Source organism: Heptranchias perlo, chromosome 14 (genome assembly GCF_035084215.1).
Source record: "Heptranchias perlo isolate sHepPer1 chromosome 14, sHepPer1.hap1, whole genome shotgun sequence".
In the NCBI taxonomy this organism is placed as follows: domain Eukaryota; kingdom Metazoa; phylum Chordata; class Chondrichthyes; order Hexanchiformes; family Hexanchidae; genus Heptranchias; species Heptranchias perlo.
Genome location: NC_090338.1, coordinates 3,741,010 through 3,759,365, shown reverse-complemented (window position 1 = coordinate 3,759,365; position 18,356 = coordinate 3,741,010). Strand labels below are relative to the sequence as shown.

The following is an 18,356-nucleotide window of genomic DNA, read 5'->3' as shown; positions in this document are numbered from 1 at the left end:
GTGTGCAAATAAGCTGCCATGTTTGCATACATACCAAAAGTGATTGCATTTCAAAAATAATTCATTGGTTGTGAAGCATTTTGGGATGTCGTAAGGATGTGAAAAGCATTACACTAATGCAAGTTCCTTCTTTAACTCTTTACACGTACAGATAGAATCATAGAATCATTGAAGTTACAACATGGAAACAGGCCCTTCGGCCCAACATGTCCATGTCGCCCAGTTTATACCACTAAGCTAGTCCCAATTGCCTGCACTTGGCCCATATCCCTCGATACCCATCTTACCCATGTAACTGTCCAAATGCTTTTTAAAAGACAAAATTGTACCCGCCTCTACTACTGCCTCTGGCAGCTCGTTCCAGACACTCACCACCCTTTGAGTGAAAAAAATTGCCCCTCTGGATCCTTTTGTATCTCTCCCCTCTCACCTTAAATCTGTGCCCCCTCGTTATAGACTCCCCTACCTTTGGGAAAAGATTTTGACTATCGACCTTATCTATGCCCCTCATTATTTTATAGACTTCTATAAGATCACCCCTTAACCTCCTACTCTCCAGGGAATAAAGTCCCAGTCTGTCTAACCTCTCCCTATAAGGCAAACCATCAAGTCCCGGTAGCATCCTAGTAAATCTTTTCTGCACTCTTTCTAGTTTAATAATATCCTTTCTATAATAGGGTGACCAGAACTGTACACAGTACTCCAAGTGTGGCCTCACCAATGCCCTGTACAACTTCAACAAGACATCCCAACTCCTGCATTCAATGTTCTGACCAATGAAACCAAGCATGCTGAATGCCTTCTTCACCACCCTATCCACCTGTGACTCCACTTTCAAGGAGCTATGAATCTGTACTCCTAGATCTCTTTGTTCTATAACTCTCCCCAACGCCCTACCATTAACGGAGTAGGTCCTGCTTTAAATCACTTCTAGGACAATTAAGCTAGTGCTTCCTTGGAAAATATGAATTCTCATTTGCCAGGTACCAACTCAAATTCAATCTTAGAAAATTGCTGTTCTTTGCCATGAAGGTAAAACAATGGCCCATCTGTTTGCTACCATTATCATGCAACACAAATTTTTGACAATTCAGGATGAAGATGTCACCTTGTATCAGCATATTAATATTGATACTAAACTGATGCTCATTGCTGCTGTTTATTGCTTAGAAGTACAGCCTTTTATACAATTAACCAGCCGACAAGACATGTGAAATACTTGGACACTCAGTTCATAGAACCACTGAAATTTGAGCACAACAGTCCATGTGGCCCGAAGTGCTGGTACTAGATCCACATTGGAGCCATCTACTCTAATCCCATTCCCCTGCTCATCTCCCCAAAACCTTTAATATCTTCTTCAACTGATCATCCAGTTACCCCTTTGATAGTTTAGATTTGTACATATACATGGTCAGAGCCACATATCTAATTTTAGTTCAGAATCTCTATAGTGAGAGTGCTGTTACACTACACATTCTGATCTCAGTCTGGTATCTGTTTCGAGAGATGTGGAGCTAACCAGAATTATACAGCTGGCTCTGTCTCACCCTCTGGCCAGAGAAAACATGAATGCAAGGTGCTTTGCTCTGCTCGCCTGCATCCGAATGCTGGTTAAATAGTAAATATTAGTAGACAGCTGACTATTAACATGAGAGATAAAAAATAAAAGAGTTTGGATCAGTTGCAGTTATACTGTGGTGTGAGGCGGTCTCTCAGACACCGCTTGCTATTCAAGCGACTTCACACTCCATCACAACGCACATTTGATGACGATGTGAAGGCAACATCGCTGTAAATTGTACAATATAATCAGCCTAAAGGAATTGCTGAAAGTCAGCGATTTAACATTTGTAAATTATCCACACACACTTGACGGGTCATATAGAAAGACCAAGATTAATCTTACTGAGCCAAGTAATATAACAGCCCAAGAGCCTCCGACTCCAAGGAAGAAGGGGGTGGGAGGGAGAAAGGAGTACTTTGAACAGAAAGTACTCCTCCCCACCCTCTGCCAATTGCTTTTACAAATGAGGATATGTCTGTTAGTGCCTAGCACTAAAAACCTGATTTCCCAGCTAACTTTTGGCCTCATTGAACATAAGAACAGAGAAAACAGGAGCAGGAGTAGGCCATAGTGCCCCTCGAGCCTGCTCTGCTAATCTATAAAATCATGGCTGATTTTCCACCTCAACTCTACTTTCCCGCCCGATCCCCATATCCATTGATTCCCTCAGTGTCCAAATATCCATTGATTTTGGTCTTGAATGTACTCAACGACTGAGCATCCACAGCTCTCTAGGGTAGGGAATTTCAAAGAATCACAATCCTGAGTGAGGAAATTTTTCCTGATCTCAGTCCTAAATTGTCACCCCCTTATCTTGAGACTGTGACTCTAGTTCTAGGCTGTCCAGCCAGTGGAAACAGCCTCTCAGCATCTACCCTGTCAAGCCCTTGAGACGGGCATTTTAACCATTTGTTTCCTCCCCTCCGCAACTCTGGTGTCTGCAGTGGATCATTAACTTCAAAGGGAGCTGATACTTTGGAATCTTTTGGATATCGATCCAGAGCCCACTGATCCCTGCCTGGGGGAAGGGGGAATCTGAGCAGTCAGGTACTACACATTTAGCCGATAGGCAGCTTTCTGGGTTCATGCAGCTTCAGATCGACACCCTGCAGTCCAAAGCCTTGCTGCCAATGGAAATGCTCCAGATGCCTGTAAGCCATGAATCTTAACCAGTGGAATGGGAAAAGACAAAACTGGCCTTCATCAGGCCTGGACAAGCAATGATATTTAGTACCAAGTATTGTAAGTTTCAGTTTTTTGAGAGATGGGGGACACTTTGAACCGAAAGTTCTAACCCGAGGAATTCCTTCTCCTTCAAATACTTTTAGGTGTTTGTAAAACTAAAACTAATTAGAAAATATCAGAAGCATCACAGTTTAGATTTCACCATTATTTTAACAAGATGAACAAAGTAACAAATGAGCAGATTTTTACCTCAACTACAATCTGGGATCCAGTCCATACATGTAAATACTGTATGGAGGGAGAAAAAAAAATGTATAATTTTTTTTAAAAAAGATACACAGCTATGCTTTAAAAATAAATCTAGATGCAAGTGTTCAAAAAGCTGTTGAATATGATACAATGTTCTCTTTAAATCAAAAAATTGAGTATATCTACTTGCAGTGTGGAGCTGTGTTTTACAATCAACTCCGACAACATGTCTCAGTTTCCCACATTCTGTCTCTATTGATCTCGGTAGTTTGAACTGTACAAAAGATAAAAAACAAAAGTGAAGCCTGGTGGTAGGCATCTTATATTCGATGCTATAAAGCACGTGAATCACTAGGAAAATGTGGAGATTGTTGGTGGTATTCTGAGACCAGGGTACAACATTCACGTCTTGTCCTCTCCCCTTTCAGTCACCTTGAAAATATTGAGGGTACAGACACAATTTGTGCTATTCTGGCCAGTGTGTAAGATATTATAAATATGCATGACATGTTAGCAAGCCACTCTTTGGTCTCCAGCCACCTAACTCTAAGCACAACCATGATCACAATGTAGCAGTCCCCTCACATCATCTGTCCTTGTATCAGATGTTTGGCAGCGAAATTGTGATTAAAAAGAAAACGGTAACTGTGAACCTACTGCTTCCTCAAAACGAGTTTGTCACTTTACATTTGGAAACACACTAAGTAAATTATTACTCGATCTATTCCCATAAAGAGAGCACTCACCAACCTTGTGTTGAACTTGCAAATTCAACAAGTAGGGTTGCCACCTATTGGGTTTTGGAGTCCAGTTTTGAGAGAGGAGTGTCCAAAAAGTTGCAAGATGTTGATATATAGACCACAAGTCTACTTTTGGAAACAAAAGTCAGTTTTTTAAACCGACTTTTATTGTGTCTGATGATTAATGATTGAGGTTCTTAAGGTTTTTGATGAATTCATCAGAAGAGAAAAACTCAGATCTAAAGAGATGACCCCACTCCTTGTCCTGCCCTGTGTTTGGGTTTGGACTTGGCAAAAGGTGGCAATCCTACTTTTAGCCATTGCCAGCTTGCCTGGAAGTACGTTTGCGTACCAAGCAGAACCACCATGGGATACAATGGCACAGCTCCTATTGGGTTATAAAAATTCACAAATCAAAATGGAAAGAAAGCGGAAGAGACTATTGTGTTAAACACATCGGTACTGAGATGTGAAGATTTTGTCTAAGTCCGAGGTCAATCATCTCCTTCGACAAAAACTTTTTTTTATTTTTTTTATTCGTTCACGGGATGTGGGCGTCGTTGGCGAGGCCAGCATTTATTGCCCATCCCTAATTGCCCTCGAGAAGGTGGTGGTGACCCGCCGTCTTGAACCGCTGCAGTCCGTGTGGTGAAGGTTCTCCCACAGTGCTGTTAGGAAGGGAGTTCCAGGATTTTGACCCAGCCACAATGAAGGAACGGCGATATATTTCCAAGTCGGGATGGTGTGTGACTTGGAGGGGAACGTGCAGGTGGTGTTGTTCCCATGTGCCTGCTGCTCTTATCCTTCGAGGTGGTAGAGGTCGCGGGTTTGGGAGGTGCTGTCGAAGAAGCCTTGGCGAGTTGCTGCAGTGCATCCTGTGGATGGTGCACACTGCAGCCACAGTGCGCTGGTGGTGAAGGGAGTGAATGTTTAGGGTGGTGGATGGGGTGCCAATCAAGCGGGCTGCTTTATCTTGGATGGTGTCGAGCTTCTTGAGTGTTGTTGGAGCTGCACTCATCCAGGCAAGTGGAGAGTATTCCATCACACTCCTGACTTGTGCCTTGCAGATGGTGGAAAGGCTTTGGGGAGTCAGGAGGTGAGTCACTCGCCTCAGAATACCCAGCCTCTGACCTGCTCTCGTAGCCACAGTATTTATATGGCTGGTCCAGTTCAGTTTCTGGTCAATGGTGACCCCCAGGATGTTGATGGTGGGGGATTTGGCGATGGTAATGCTGTTGAATGTCAAGGGGAGGTGGTTAGACTCTCTCTTGTTGGAGATGGTCATTGCCTGGCACTTATCTGGCACGAATGTTACTTGCCACTTATGAGCCCAAGCCTGGATGTTGTCCAGGTCTTGCTGCATGCGGGCTCGGACTGCTTCATTATCTGAGGGGTTGCGAATGGAACTGAACACTGTGCAGTCATCAGCGAACATCCCCATTTCTGACCTTATGATGGAGGGAAGGTCATTGATGAAGCAGCTGAAGATGGTTGGGCCAAGGACACTGCCCTGAGGAACTCCTGCAGCAATGTCCTGGGGCTGAGATGATTGGCCTCCAACAACCACTACCACCTTCCTTTGTGCCAGGTATGACTCCAGCCACTGGAGAGTTTTCCCCCTGATTCCCATTGACTTCAATTTTACTAGGGCTCCTTGGTGTCACACTCAGTCAAATGCTGCCTTGATGTCAAGGGCAGTCACTCTCACCTCACCTCTGGAATTCAGCTCTTTTGTCCATGTTTGGACCAAGGCTGTAATGAGGTCTGGAGCCGAGTGGTCCTGGCGGAACCCAAACTGAGCATCGGTGAGCAGGTTATTGGTGAGTAAGTGCCGCATGATAGCACTGTCGACGACACCTTCCATCACTTTGCTAATGATCGAGAGTAGACGGATGGGGCGGTAATTGGCCGGATTGGATTTGTCCTGCTTTTTGTGGACAGGACATACCTGGGCAATTTTCCACATTGTCGGGTAGATGCCAGTGTTGTAGCTGTACTGGAACAGCTTGGCTTAAGGCGCAGCTAGTTCTGGAGCACAAGTCTTCAGCACTACAGCTGGGATGTTGTCGGGGCCCATAGCCTTTGCTGTATCCAGTGCACTCAGCCGTTTCTTGATATCGCGTGGAGTGAATCAAATTGGCCGAAGACTGGCTTCCGTGATGGTGGGGATATCGGGGGAGGGTGAGATGGATCATCCACTCGGCACTTCTGGCTGAAGATGGTTGCAAACGCTTCAGCTTTGTCTTGTGCACTCAAGTGCTGGACTCCGCCATCATTGAGAATGGGGATGTTTGCAGAGCCTCCTCCTCCCGTTAGTTGTTTAATTGTCCACCACCATTCACGACTGGATGTGGCAGGACTGCAGAGCTTTGATCTGATCCCTTGGTTGCGGAATCGCTTAGCTCTGTCTATAGCGCGTTGCTTCCGCTGTTTAGCATGCATGTCGTCCTGAGTTGTAGCTTCACCAGGTTGGCACCTCATTTTTGGGTACGCCTGGTGCTGCTCCTGGCATGCTCTTCTACACTCCTCATTGAACCAGGGTTGATCCCCTGGCTTGTTGGTAATGGTAGAGTGAGGAATATGCCGGGCCACGAGGTTACAGATTGTGCTGGAATACAATTCTGCTGCTGCTGATGGCCCACAGCGCCTCATGGATGCCCAGTTTTGAGCTGCTAGATCTGTTCTGAATCTATCCCATTTAGCACGGTGGTCGTGCCACACAACACGTTGGATGGTGTCCTCAGTGCGAAGACGGGACTTCATCTCCACGAGGACTGTGCGGTGGTCACTCCTACCAATACTGTCATGGACAGATGCATTTGCGACAGGTAGATTGGTGAGGACGAGGTCAAGTAACTTTTTCCCTCGTCTTGGTTCACTCACCACCTGCCGCAGGCCCAGTCTAGCAGCTATGTCCTTCAGGACTCGGCCAGCTCGGTCAGTCGTGGTGCTACCGAGCCATTCTTGGTGATGGACATTGAAGTCCCCCACCCAGAGTACATTCTGTGCCCTTGCTACCCTCAGTGCTGCCTCCAAGTGGTGCTCAAAATGGAGGAGGACTGATTCATCAGCTGAGGGAGGACGGTAGGTGGTAATCAGCAGGAGGTTTCCTTGCCCATGTTTGACCTGATGCCATGAGATTTCATGGGGTCCAGAGTCAATGTTGAGGACTCCCAGGGCCACTCCCTCCTGACTGTGTATCACTGTACCGCCACCTCTGCTGGGTCTGTCCTGCCGGTGGGACAGGGCATACCCAGGGATGGTGATGGAAGAGTCTGGGACGTTGGCTGAAAGGTATGATTCTGTGAGTATGGCTGTGTCAGGCTGTTGCTTGACTCGTCTGTGGGATAGCTCTCCCAATTTTGGCACAAGTCCCCAGATGTTAGTAAGGAGGGCCTTGCAGGGTCGACTGGGTTTGGTGTTTTGCTGTTGTCATGTCCAGTGTTCCGATGCCGGGTGGTCCGTCCGGTTTTATTCTTATTATGACTTTTCGTAGCGAGATTTTACAACTGAGTGGCTTGCTCGGCCATTTCAGAGGGCAATTAAGAATCAACCACATTGCTGTGGGTCTGGAGTCACATATAGGCCAGACCGGGTAAGGATGGCAGGTTTCCTTCCCTAAAGGACATTAGTGAACCAGATGGGTTTTTACGACAATCCGGTAGTTTCATGGCCATCATTACTGATACTAGTATTTTAATTCCAGATTTTTATTTAATTAATTGAATTTAAATTCGCCAGCTGCCGTGGCGGGATTTGAACTCATGACTTTAGTCCAGGCCTCTGTGCCGCTTGATAGCACTGTCGACGACACCTTCCATCACTTTGCTGATGATTGAGAGTAGACTGATGGGGCAGTAATTGGCCGGATTGGATTTGTCCTGCTTTTTGTGGACAGGACATACCTGGGCAATTTTCCACATTGTCGGGTGGATGCCAGTGTTGTAGCTATACTGGAACAGCTTGGCTAGAGGCGCAGCTCGTTCTGGAGCACAAGTCTTCAGCACGACAGCTGGGATGTTGTCGGGGCCCATAGCCTTTGCTGTATCCAGTGCACTCAGCCGTTTCTTGATATCACGTGGAGTGAATAGAATTGGCCGAAGACTGGCTTCCGTGATGGTGGGGATATCGGGAGGAGGCTGAGATGGATCATCCACTCGGCACTTCTGGCTGAAGATGGTTGCAAACGCTTCAGCCTTGTCTTTTGCACTCACGTGCTGGACTCCGCCATCATTGAGGATGGGGATGTTTGCAGAGCCTCCTCCTCCAGTTAGTTATTTAATTGTCCACCACCATTCACGACTGGATGTGGCAGGACTGCAGAGCTTTGATCTGATCCGTTGGTTGTGGAATCGCTTAGCTCTGTCTATAGCATGTTGCTTCCGCTGTTTAGCATGCATGTAGTCCTGAGTTGTAGCTTCACCAGGTTGGCACCTCATTTTTAGGTACGCCTGGTGCTGCTCCTGGCATGCTCTTCTACACTCCTCATTGAACCAGGGTTGATCCCTTGGCTTGTTGGTAATGGTAGAGTGAGGAATATGCCGGGCCATGAGGTTACAGATTGTGCTGGAATACAATTCTGCTGCTGCTGATGGCCCACAGCGCCTCATGGATGCCCAGTTTTGAGCTGCTAGATCTGTTCTGAATCTATCCCATTTAGCACGGTGGTAGTGCCAAACAACACGTTGGATGGTGTCCTCAGTGCGAAGACGGGACTTCGTCTCCACGAGGACTGTGCGGTGGTCACTCCTACCAATACTGTCATGGACAGATGCATTTGCGACAGGTAGATTGGTGAGGACGAGGTCAAGTAAGTTTTTCCCTCGTGTTGGTTTGCTCACCACCTGCCGCAGGCCCAGTCTAGCAGCTATGTCCTTCAGGACTCGGCCAGCTCGGTCAGTAGTGGTGCTACCGAGCCACTCTTGGTGATGGACATTGAAGTCCCCCACCCAGAGTACATTCTGTGCCCTTGCTACCCTCAGTGCTGCCTCCAAGTGGTGCTCAACATGGAGGAGGACTGATAAAAGCCGTTTAGCAATAAATTATATGGAAGAAACAAAAACTGAAAAAAGGCTGTATGATTGTAAACATTAAAGCAGAGGCTTGGAAAAAGCTGGGGAACAATGAATCTGCTTTTTTAAAAAAAATCTTAAAACCAGTGATATCGCACACGAATTCGGCTGGAACTGTATAATTTCAGGGCACAAATATAAATAGTTACCCTTTACTGAAATTGCTCCACAGAAAATCTCCTTATGCGTAACTTGCAAAACATTTATAGCATTATGTATGTTTTCAAAAGTAACACATACTATATTCAGCATAGAATCGTACAGCATAGGAGGAGGCCATTCGTCCCATCGAGCCTGTGCCGGCTTTTTGAAAGAGCTATCCAATTCGTCCCACACTCCCCGCTCTTTCCCCATAGCCCTGCAAATTTTCCTCCAAGTATTTATCCAATTCAGTTTTGAAAGTTCCAGATCATAACAACTCGCTGCGGAAAAAATTTTCTCTTCATCTCCCCTCGAGTACTTTGGCCAATTATCTTAAATCTGTGACCTCTGGTTATATATTATTTTACTATATTAAGTAACACAAGCATCAATATTAGCAGTTTGTAGACAAAGTGCTTGTAAATTAGAAGGGCCAGCCATTCATTTATTTTAGCAGAAATGATCAGGAGGTCCCACTGTGTGCCATTACTCCACACTCCGGCCTCAAATTTTCTATCTGCATAAAGTCTCATAACAGCTTTGCAATTTGATCAATGAGGTGAGAAAGATGTGCAGCAAAACCCATAGTATGTTGGAGCAGTGAGAAGGTCACTGAATCAGATGTGTGGCATTTAAGCTCAGCAGAAGCATTTTAACAGTATAACAGATTGTTTCAATGATTGATAATTGTGGAACGCTTTCTGATGTATTATCAAAACAATACATCCCAGTCTGATTAGAGACGAATACTTAGGGATAAACAGCTGTAGTAAGCAAGCCATAATTCTATCCATTAACCACTCATTTTAGAGTGCCACTGATAGTGGTGGAAATGATTTTGATACGAAAACTACAACAAGAGTAAAGAAAATAAAAATTAGATACTGGTGTAATTTTATAAAAAGACACTGGGGAATGTTAACAGTTTCACATTGTTCTTACTCATAATGCAAATTTTGCCACGTTTGTCAAACAGAAAAAGGTTAGTAAGTGATTTTCCTGTTTAAAAAACAAATCTCAACCTTTCACTCATGACACTGAAGAAAGTTTGGGTGGGGGGGGGGGGGGGTGACGAATTGGATTCTTTTACCCTTAGTCTGGTTCAGCAAACACTGAGTCGAATACACCTTTAAAGTTCAACACAATTTTATTAGCTGCAGCTGACCTATTCTACAGAATTGATTTCAACTCTGATTGAGTCTGGTCAATCTCATAGAACAGGCAAAATTACATACGAAGATCCATACAGTTATACTTTTACAGAGATTATCAAAGGGTTAACACCAATCATAAGCTGAGTCTGGGCAAGCCAGGCTGAGTGACATAATGGTCGACCACTCACAATGGTATGCCAAGGAAAAGGGAGGCTTCCTTATCTTTGGCTTGGTATGTTTTTCGGCCTTGCCTGCAAAGGGTGATCCATTCATTATGCAGCTGCATAAGACCCCTACACCAGACGAATACACCTTTATCTTATCTCTTCACTTGATTAACACAAGGCATGCTTATACATAAAGGAAATTAATAATGTAAACAAGGTGGTCAAAGAAGAGCTCATTGTTTCTAATTCTAGCTAGCAAAACGGGCTACTTAATTAACCCTTGGTTCACCACACTGCTACTTTGCTATGGAGGTATCTCACTGAACTACTAAAAGCTTATATGCATTTTCATCTACTAAAAGCTTACCACATATGCATTTTCATTAGAGGGGGTGCCACGTGGACATTCTCGGGGGGGGGGGGGGGGGGGGGGGGGGAAATAAAACAAAGTAAAAACAAATGTGATTCAATGTGGTTGTGATGTGGAATACTATAAAACCCTGACTGCTCAGGGAAGAGCAGCTATAAAGTATTAAGCAGGAAATTACTCACCAATATCCTGCTCACCGATGCTCAGTTTGGGTTCCGCCAGGACCACTCGATTCCAGACCTCATTACAGCCTTGGTCTAAACATAGACAAAAGAGCTGAATTCCAGAGGTGAGGTGAGAGTGACTGCCCTTGACATCAAGGCAGCATTTGACCGAGTGTGGCACCAAGGAGCCCTCGTGAAATTGAAGTCAATGGGAATCAGGGGGAAAACTCTCCAGTGGCTGGAGTCATACCTAGCACAAAGGAAGATGGTAGTGGTTGTTGGAGGCCAATCATCTCAGCCCCAGGACATTGCTGCAGGAGCTCCTCGGGGTAGCGTCCTTGGCCCAACCATCTTCAGCTGCTTCATAAATGACCTTCCCTCCATCATAAGGTCAGAAATGGGGCTGTTCGCTGATGATTGCACAGTGTTCAGTTCCATTCGCAACCCCTCAGATAATGCAGCAGTCCGCGTCCGCATGCAGCAAGAGCTGGACAACATCCAGGCTTGGGCTGATAAGTGGTAAGTAACATTACTGCCAGGCAATGACCATCTCCAACAAGAGAGTGTCTAACCACCTCCCCATGACATTCAATGGCATAACCATTGCTAAATTCCCCCATCAACATCCTGGGGGTCACCATTGACCAGAAACTTAACTGGACCAGCCATATAAATACTGTGGCTACAAGAGCAGGTCAGAGGCTGGGTATTCTGCAGCAAGTGACTCACCTCCTGACTCCCCAAGCTTTTCCACCATCTACAAGGCACAAGTCAGGAGTATGATGGAATACTCTCCACTTGCCTGGATGAGTGCAGCTCCAACAACACTCAAGAAGCTCAACACCATTCAGGACAATGGCACGCTTGATTGGCACCCCATCAACCACCCTAAACATTCACTCCCTTCACCACCGGCGCACCATGGCTCCAGGATATACTGCAGCAACTCGCCAAGGATTCTTCGACAACATCTCCAAAACCCACGACCTCTAATACCTAGAAGGACAAGGGCAGCAGGCACATGGGAACACCACCACCTGCACGTTCCCCTCCAAGTCACACACCATCCCGACTTGGAAATATATCGCCGTTCCTTCAACGTCGCTGGGTCAAAATCCTGGAACTCCCTTCCTAACTGTGGGAGAACCTTCACCACACGGACTGCAGCGGTTCAAGAAGGCAGCTCACCACCACCTTCTCAAGGGCAATTAGGGATGGTCAATAATGCTGGCCTTGCCAGCGACGCCCGCTTCCCATGAACAAATAATAAAAAATTATTTTCTGCCACATGGTGGCACCAAAGTTCAAAACAACCCAGCATTTTAAAAGAGAGCAGCAGCTTTTAACCATAATGGTCTCATACCAGCAGGGTGGCGGAGAGGGCCCAGGGGCTATGTGGCCGGGTCCTGCTCCGACTTCTTGTGTTCTTTAGATTTGTGGTTGGGATCAGATCAGCCATGATCTTATTGAATGGCGGAGCAGGCTCGAGGGGCCGATTGGCCTACTCCTGCTCCAATTTCTTATGTTCTTATGTTCCACTAAAGGTTGGATAGGCCTCCCTCCCGATTGTGTATGATGGCACCTGTTAGTCTAAAACAATAGGTTAAAAAAATATTTCTTCAGAAAAACATACTGTCAAACAAAATTCATGTGTAATTGGTGATTTACAAAATTAAATGTTCCATGTGATAGGAATGGAACATCTCATCATAATACTAAATGGGATATTGTTCCCAAAGCCCTACATGCATCCTTTCTATCAAGGTACAAGTGTAAGAATATTGTTGGAGGTAACATCAAGGAATGGTCCACTCCTTTATAAGAGGAAAGAAATTGCATTGCTTTATTCTTTGCGTCCTTCAGCAGGCACTTCCCATTCTAACATTACTGACTACGGAAAATCTTACTGGTTACGGTGACATTCATCTCCCTGGTTCGTGGTAAAAATTCTTCTTCCTGACCCATCTGCGAGCTCCCCAGAAATCGGAGTGGTTCGAGACTTATGGAGCCATCACCAGCCACATCACCAGGCATGGATCTCCGATTGGTGGGTGATCCTCTAATCGATCTCTCCATATCAAGCGTTGAATTCTCTGCAAAGTGTGTGTCTGGCTGTAAGGGATCAATCAACTGTGTTTATTTATTTATTCATTCATTCAAGAGCACATCATTAAGCAAAATGCTTTTAAAAATAGTTTAATCTGAGGTGTGGACATCATCTCAACTCAAACCTCCTAATCACCATCCAGCACTAGAACGTAGATTGATTGCTGGGATTTCCAGCGAAGACCCAAACTGATTCATGACAATGAAGAACAATTAATCAAAAAATATCTCCTCTAAAGTAGAAGATGTGTGTGACTTTTCTTATTTTACAGACTGGGTGAGAAGTACTTTCAACTGAGGAAACCACTTTTCCCGTTAAATCTCACTTTCTTAGCAGGGAAGTTAGGTTACCAAGCTGTAGACTTCACCAAAGTTTAATAGAAATAGCTGCCTGCTCCATTGTGAGCTAACCACATACTTTGTGCAGAGTGAGTTTGCAGATTTGGATTTTTCCCTCCTTCCATTAGCATAGAGGATTCTACTCCGATTCCTAGAGGGAACTACCGCGAGCGCACCAAGGTACCAGCGAAAGCAGAGTATCAAATTTAACAGGGGGCTGTGGAATTGTGAAGCAAATCTCTTTCAGTAGAATTGATGAGAAATTTTAACACAACACAAAAGCACTGCCTTCATGCTATCATAAACTAGCTGAAGATGAAAAATATATAAAGGAATCAGACGCCAGTATATTTTTATTCTGGCTACTTTGGTGCTGTTTTGTACTGTGCCATCTTACACCTCCATTACTGCTATCACTCAAAGTGTTGAAAGTACACATGACACATGCCTAACCTATGTTCACTAAGAATTGTTCTAGTCATACAATATTGCTGGCAGTTTTAATAGAAAATGAATGTACACATTATTAAAACTGGCTTTTACCCCTACCAGGATTCCCAGAGCCTTCAGGATGTTTAGTTTGCAGATGGGGCAAGTACAGTGTTCATTCAGCCAGGGATCAACGCAGAGTTTGTGGAAGACATGCCTGAAACAATGCACAGTATAATTAGTTTTAAAACGTACATAATATATTATAGCAAAGCGAATCGAGTTCGAGGATATAGTTATACAGCAGTTTTCACTCCACTCCAGGTTCAGTTAGCAATGTGAAGTGAACAAACATATTAACTGCACAACCAGATTACCAAATCATGTGAAATTTATTAATCCTTTTCAACCTAGAAATACTGGTGCTAATTGCAACAATTCTTTTTGCCTTTATTTAAGAATGATTTCATTACCATTTCATAAGAGTGATTAACTTCTGGCTTTTTTGTATTCGTTCATGGGATGTGGGCGTTGCTGGCAAGGCCAGCATTTATTGCCCATCCCTAATTGCCCTCGAGAAGGTGGTAGTGAGCTGCTTTCTTGAACCGCTGCAGTCCGTGTGGTGAAGATTCTCCCACAGTGCTGTTAGGGAGGAGTTCCAGGATTTTGACCCAGCGACGATGAAGGAATGGCGATATATTTCCAAGTCAGGATGGTGTGTGACTTGGAGGGGAAAGTGCAGGTGGTGCTGTTCCCATGTGCCTGCTGCCCTTGTCCTTCGAGGTGGTAGAGGTCGTGGGTTTGGAAGATGCTGTCGAAGAAGCCTTGGCGAGTTGCTGCAGGGCATGCTGCAGATGGTGCATGCTGCAGCCATGGTGCACTGGCACAGAATCATAGAAGTTTACAACATGGAAACAGGCCCTTCGGCCCAACATGTCCATGTCGCCCAGTTTATACCACTAAGCTAGTCCCAATTACCTGCACTTGGCCCATATCCCTCTATACCCATCTTACCCATGTAACTGTCCAAATGCTTTTTAAAAGACAAAATTGTACCCGCCTCTACTACTGCCTCTGGCAGCTCGTTCCAGACACTCACCACCTTTTGAGTGAGTGTCTGAAAAAATTGCCCCTCTGGACCCTTTTGTATCTCTGCCCTCTCACCTTAAATCTATGCCCCCTCGTGATAGACTCCCCTACCTTTGGGAAAAGATTTTGACTATCTACCTTATCTATGCCCCTCATTATTTTACAGATTTCTATAAGATCACCCCTAAACCTCCTACTCTCCAGGGAAAAAAGTCTCAGTCTATCCAACCTCTCCCTATAAGGCAAACCATCAAGTCCCGGTAGCATCCTAGTAAATCTTTTCTGCACTCTTTCTAGTTTAATAATATCCTTTCTATAATAGGGTGACCAGAACTGTACACAGTATTCCAAGTGTGGCCTTACTAATGTCTTGTACAACTTCAACAAGACATCCCAACTCCTGTATTCAATGTTCTGACCAATGAAACCAAGCATGCTGAATGCCTTCTTCACCACCCTATCCGCCTGTGACTCCACTTTCAAGGAGCTATGAACCTGTACTCCTAGATCTCTTTGTTCTATAACTCTCCCCAACGCCCTACCATTAACGGAGTAGGTCCTGGCCCGATTCGATCTACCAAAATGCATCACCTCACATTTATCTAAATTAAACTCCATCTGCCATTCATCGGCCCACTGGCCCAATTTATCAAGATCCCGTTGCAATCCTAGATAACCTTCTTCACTGTCCACGATGCCACCAATCTTGGTGTCATCTGCAAACTTACTAACCATGCCTCCTAAATTCTCTTCCAAATCATTATTATAAATAACAAATAACAGCGGACCCAGCACCGATCCCTGAGGCACACCGCTGGTCACAGGCCTCCAGTTTGGAAAACAACCCTCTACAACCACCCTCTGTCTTCTGTCGTCAATCCAATTTTGTATCCAATTGGCTACCTCACCTTGGATCCCGTGAGATTTAACCTTATGTAACAACCTACCATGCGGTACCTTGTCAAAGGCTTTGCTGAAGTCCATGTAGACCACGTCTACTGCACAGCCCTCATCTATCTTCTTGGTTACCCCTTCAAAAAACTCAATCAAATTCGTGAGACATGATTTTCCTCTCACAAAACCATGCTGACTGTTCCTAATCAGTCCCTGCCTCTCCAAATGCCTGTAGATCCTGTCCCTCAGAATACCCTCTAACAACTTACCCACTACAGATGTCAGGCTCACCGGTCTGTAGTTCCCAGGCTTTTCCCTGCCGCCCTTCTTAAACAAAGCACAACATTTGCTACCCTCCAATCTTCAGGCACCTCACCTGTAGCTGTCGATGATTCAAATATCTCTGCTAGGGGACCCGCAATTTCGATCGAGAAGACTACAAAACAGGGCGAGTCTTGCATCTTCACAAAACAATCAATAGTAAATGTAGATGCTGTGTTGTACAAAATTAGACCGAATCAACAGTGAACTCTCAATTCAGCTGAATAGTTTTGTCCAGGGCGACTACATCTGCAGTAAGTGTTTGCAGCTCGAGGAACTTTGGCTCCGAGTTGAGGAGCTGGAGTCCGAGCTGCAGACATTGCGAGACATCAGGGAGGGAGAAAGCTACCTGGACCTTTTGCTTCAGGAGGCAGCCACACCCCTTAGATTAAATACTTCAGAATTGGTCAGGGACAGGAGGGTGTGACTACGAGGGAGGCAGGTATGGGGATCCATGAGTTAATATTGCAGGAGCCTCAGTCCCTGCGCTTGTCCAATAGATTTGAGGTTCTTGCAATCTTTGTGGACAAGTGCCGGGACTGAGGGGAGGACCAGCAAATTGACCACGGCACCGTAGTACAGGAAGCTGTTCAAGTGGGGGGAGTAAAAAGGACGGTGGTTGTAGTCAGAGACAGTATAGTTAGGGGGATAGACACCGTTCTCTGCAGCCAGGAGCATGAGTCCTGAAGGCTATTGTTGCCTACCCGGTGCCAGGGTTAGGAACATCTCTTCCGGGCTGGAGAAGAACTTGGAGTGGGAGGGAGATGATCCAGTTGTCGTGGTCCACGTAGGTACCAACGACATAGGTAGGACTAAGAAAAAGGTTCTGCTGAGAGAGTTTGAGCAGCTAGGGACTAAATTAAAAAGCAGAACCACAAAGGTAATCATCTCTGGATTATTACCTGAGCCACGAGCAAATTAGCATAGGGTCAATCGGATCAGGGAGATGAATGTGTGGCTCAAAGATTGGTGTGGGAGAAGTGGGTTTTGATTCGTGGGGCACTGGCACCAGTATTGGGGAAAGAGAGCGGTTCCGTTGGGACGGACTACACCTGAACCATGCTGGGACCAGAGTTCTAGCAAATCGAATAACTAGGGAGGTAGATAGGGCTTTGAACTAAATTAAAGGGGGGGGGGGGGGGGGGTCCGGGTCCTGGTGGAGAGAAATCTAGAATGCTGAAGAGAAAAGACAAAGTAGCAGTGCAGGAAAGTGATTGGGGTAAGGATACCAGATTGTGTCAGGAAGGGACAGAGTGCACAAACAAAAGAGTGCACTAACAAATAGGGTCCAGGTAAGAAAAAATGGTAATAAGACAAATAGGACCATTGTACAAAAAAAATGTTAAAATGTCTAAAAATGTTAAAAAGACAAATCTAAAAAGGCACTGTATCTGAAAGCACGAAGCATTCCTAATAAGGTGGACGAATTAACAGCGCAAATAGATGTAAACGGATATGATATAATTGCAATTACAGAGACATGGTTGCAGGGTGACTAAAGCTGGAGCTGAATATCCAAGGGTACTCGATATTTCGGAAGGACAGGCAAAAAGGAAAAGGTGCAGTGGTGTTGTTAGTAAAGGATGAAATCTGAGCATTAGTGAGAAAGGATAATGGCTCAGAAAATCAAGATCTAGCATCAATCTGGGTGGAGTCAAGAAGCACCAACGGGCAGAAAACACTGGTGGGAGTTGTCTATAGGCCTCCAAACAGTAGTGGTAATGTAGGGGACGGCATCAAACAGGAAATGAAACAAGGGTACTACAACAACAAGTAACAAGGGTACTACAGTAATCATGGGTGACTTCAATCTGCATATAGACTGGCCAAACCAAATTAGCAATAATACTGTGGAGGATGAATTCCTGGAGTGTGTATGAGATGGTTTTCTAGACCAGTACATTGAGAAGCCAACCAGGGAACAGGCTATCCTAGATTGGGTATTATGAAATGAGAAGGGGTTAATTAATAATCTTCTTATGCAGGGTCCTTTAGGGAAGAGTGACCATAACATGATAGAATTCTTCATTAAGATGGAAAGTGAAGTAGTCCAATCCGAAACTAGGGTCCTAAATCTAAACAAAGCAAACTACAAAGGTATGAGGAGTGAGTTGTCTATGATAGATTGGGAAGCTTCATTAGAAGGCATGACAGTGGATAGGCAATGGCTAACATCTAAGGAACGAATGCATGAATTGCAACAATTATACATTCCTTTCTGGCACAAAAACACAAAAGGAAAAGTGGCCCAACCATGGCTAACAAAAGAAATTAAGGATAGTATTAGATCCAAAGAGGAGTCGTATAAAGTTGCTAGCCTAAGGAATGGGAGCAGTTTAGAATTCAGCAAAAAAGGACCAAGAGATTGA

The 18,356-nt window shown here is 45.0% G+C and overlaps 2 protein-coding genes across 6 annotated transcripts in view; one reads left to right on the top strand and one right to left on the bottom strand.

Moving 5' to 3' along the window:
- Positions 1-18,356, bottom strand: part of rnf130 (ring finger protein 130) — a 179,885-nt gene that overhangs the window by 46,779 nt on the left and 114,750 nt on the right. For 3 of the 4 annotated variants that reach the window (XM_067995963.1, XM_067995960.1, XM_067995961.1), the window contains exons 5-6: positions 13,804-13,900; positions 12,717-12,939 (exon numbers count right to left, since the gene is read on the bottom strand). In XM_067995963.1, coding sequence (XP_067852064.1) covers positions 12,717-12,939; positions 13,804-13,900 — 320 coding nt within the window. The remainder of the gene's footprint in view (positions 1-12,716; positions 12,940-13,803; positions 13,901-18,356) is intronic. The other variant, XM_067995962.1, reaches the window with a different exon arrangement.
- The window catches only part of LOC137332261 (uncharacterized), a 173,260-nt gene that overhangs the window by 93,216 nt on the left and 61,688 nt on the right, over positions 1-18,356 (top strand). The gene's annotated exons all lie outside the window — the stretch shown is intronic.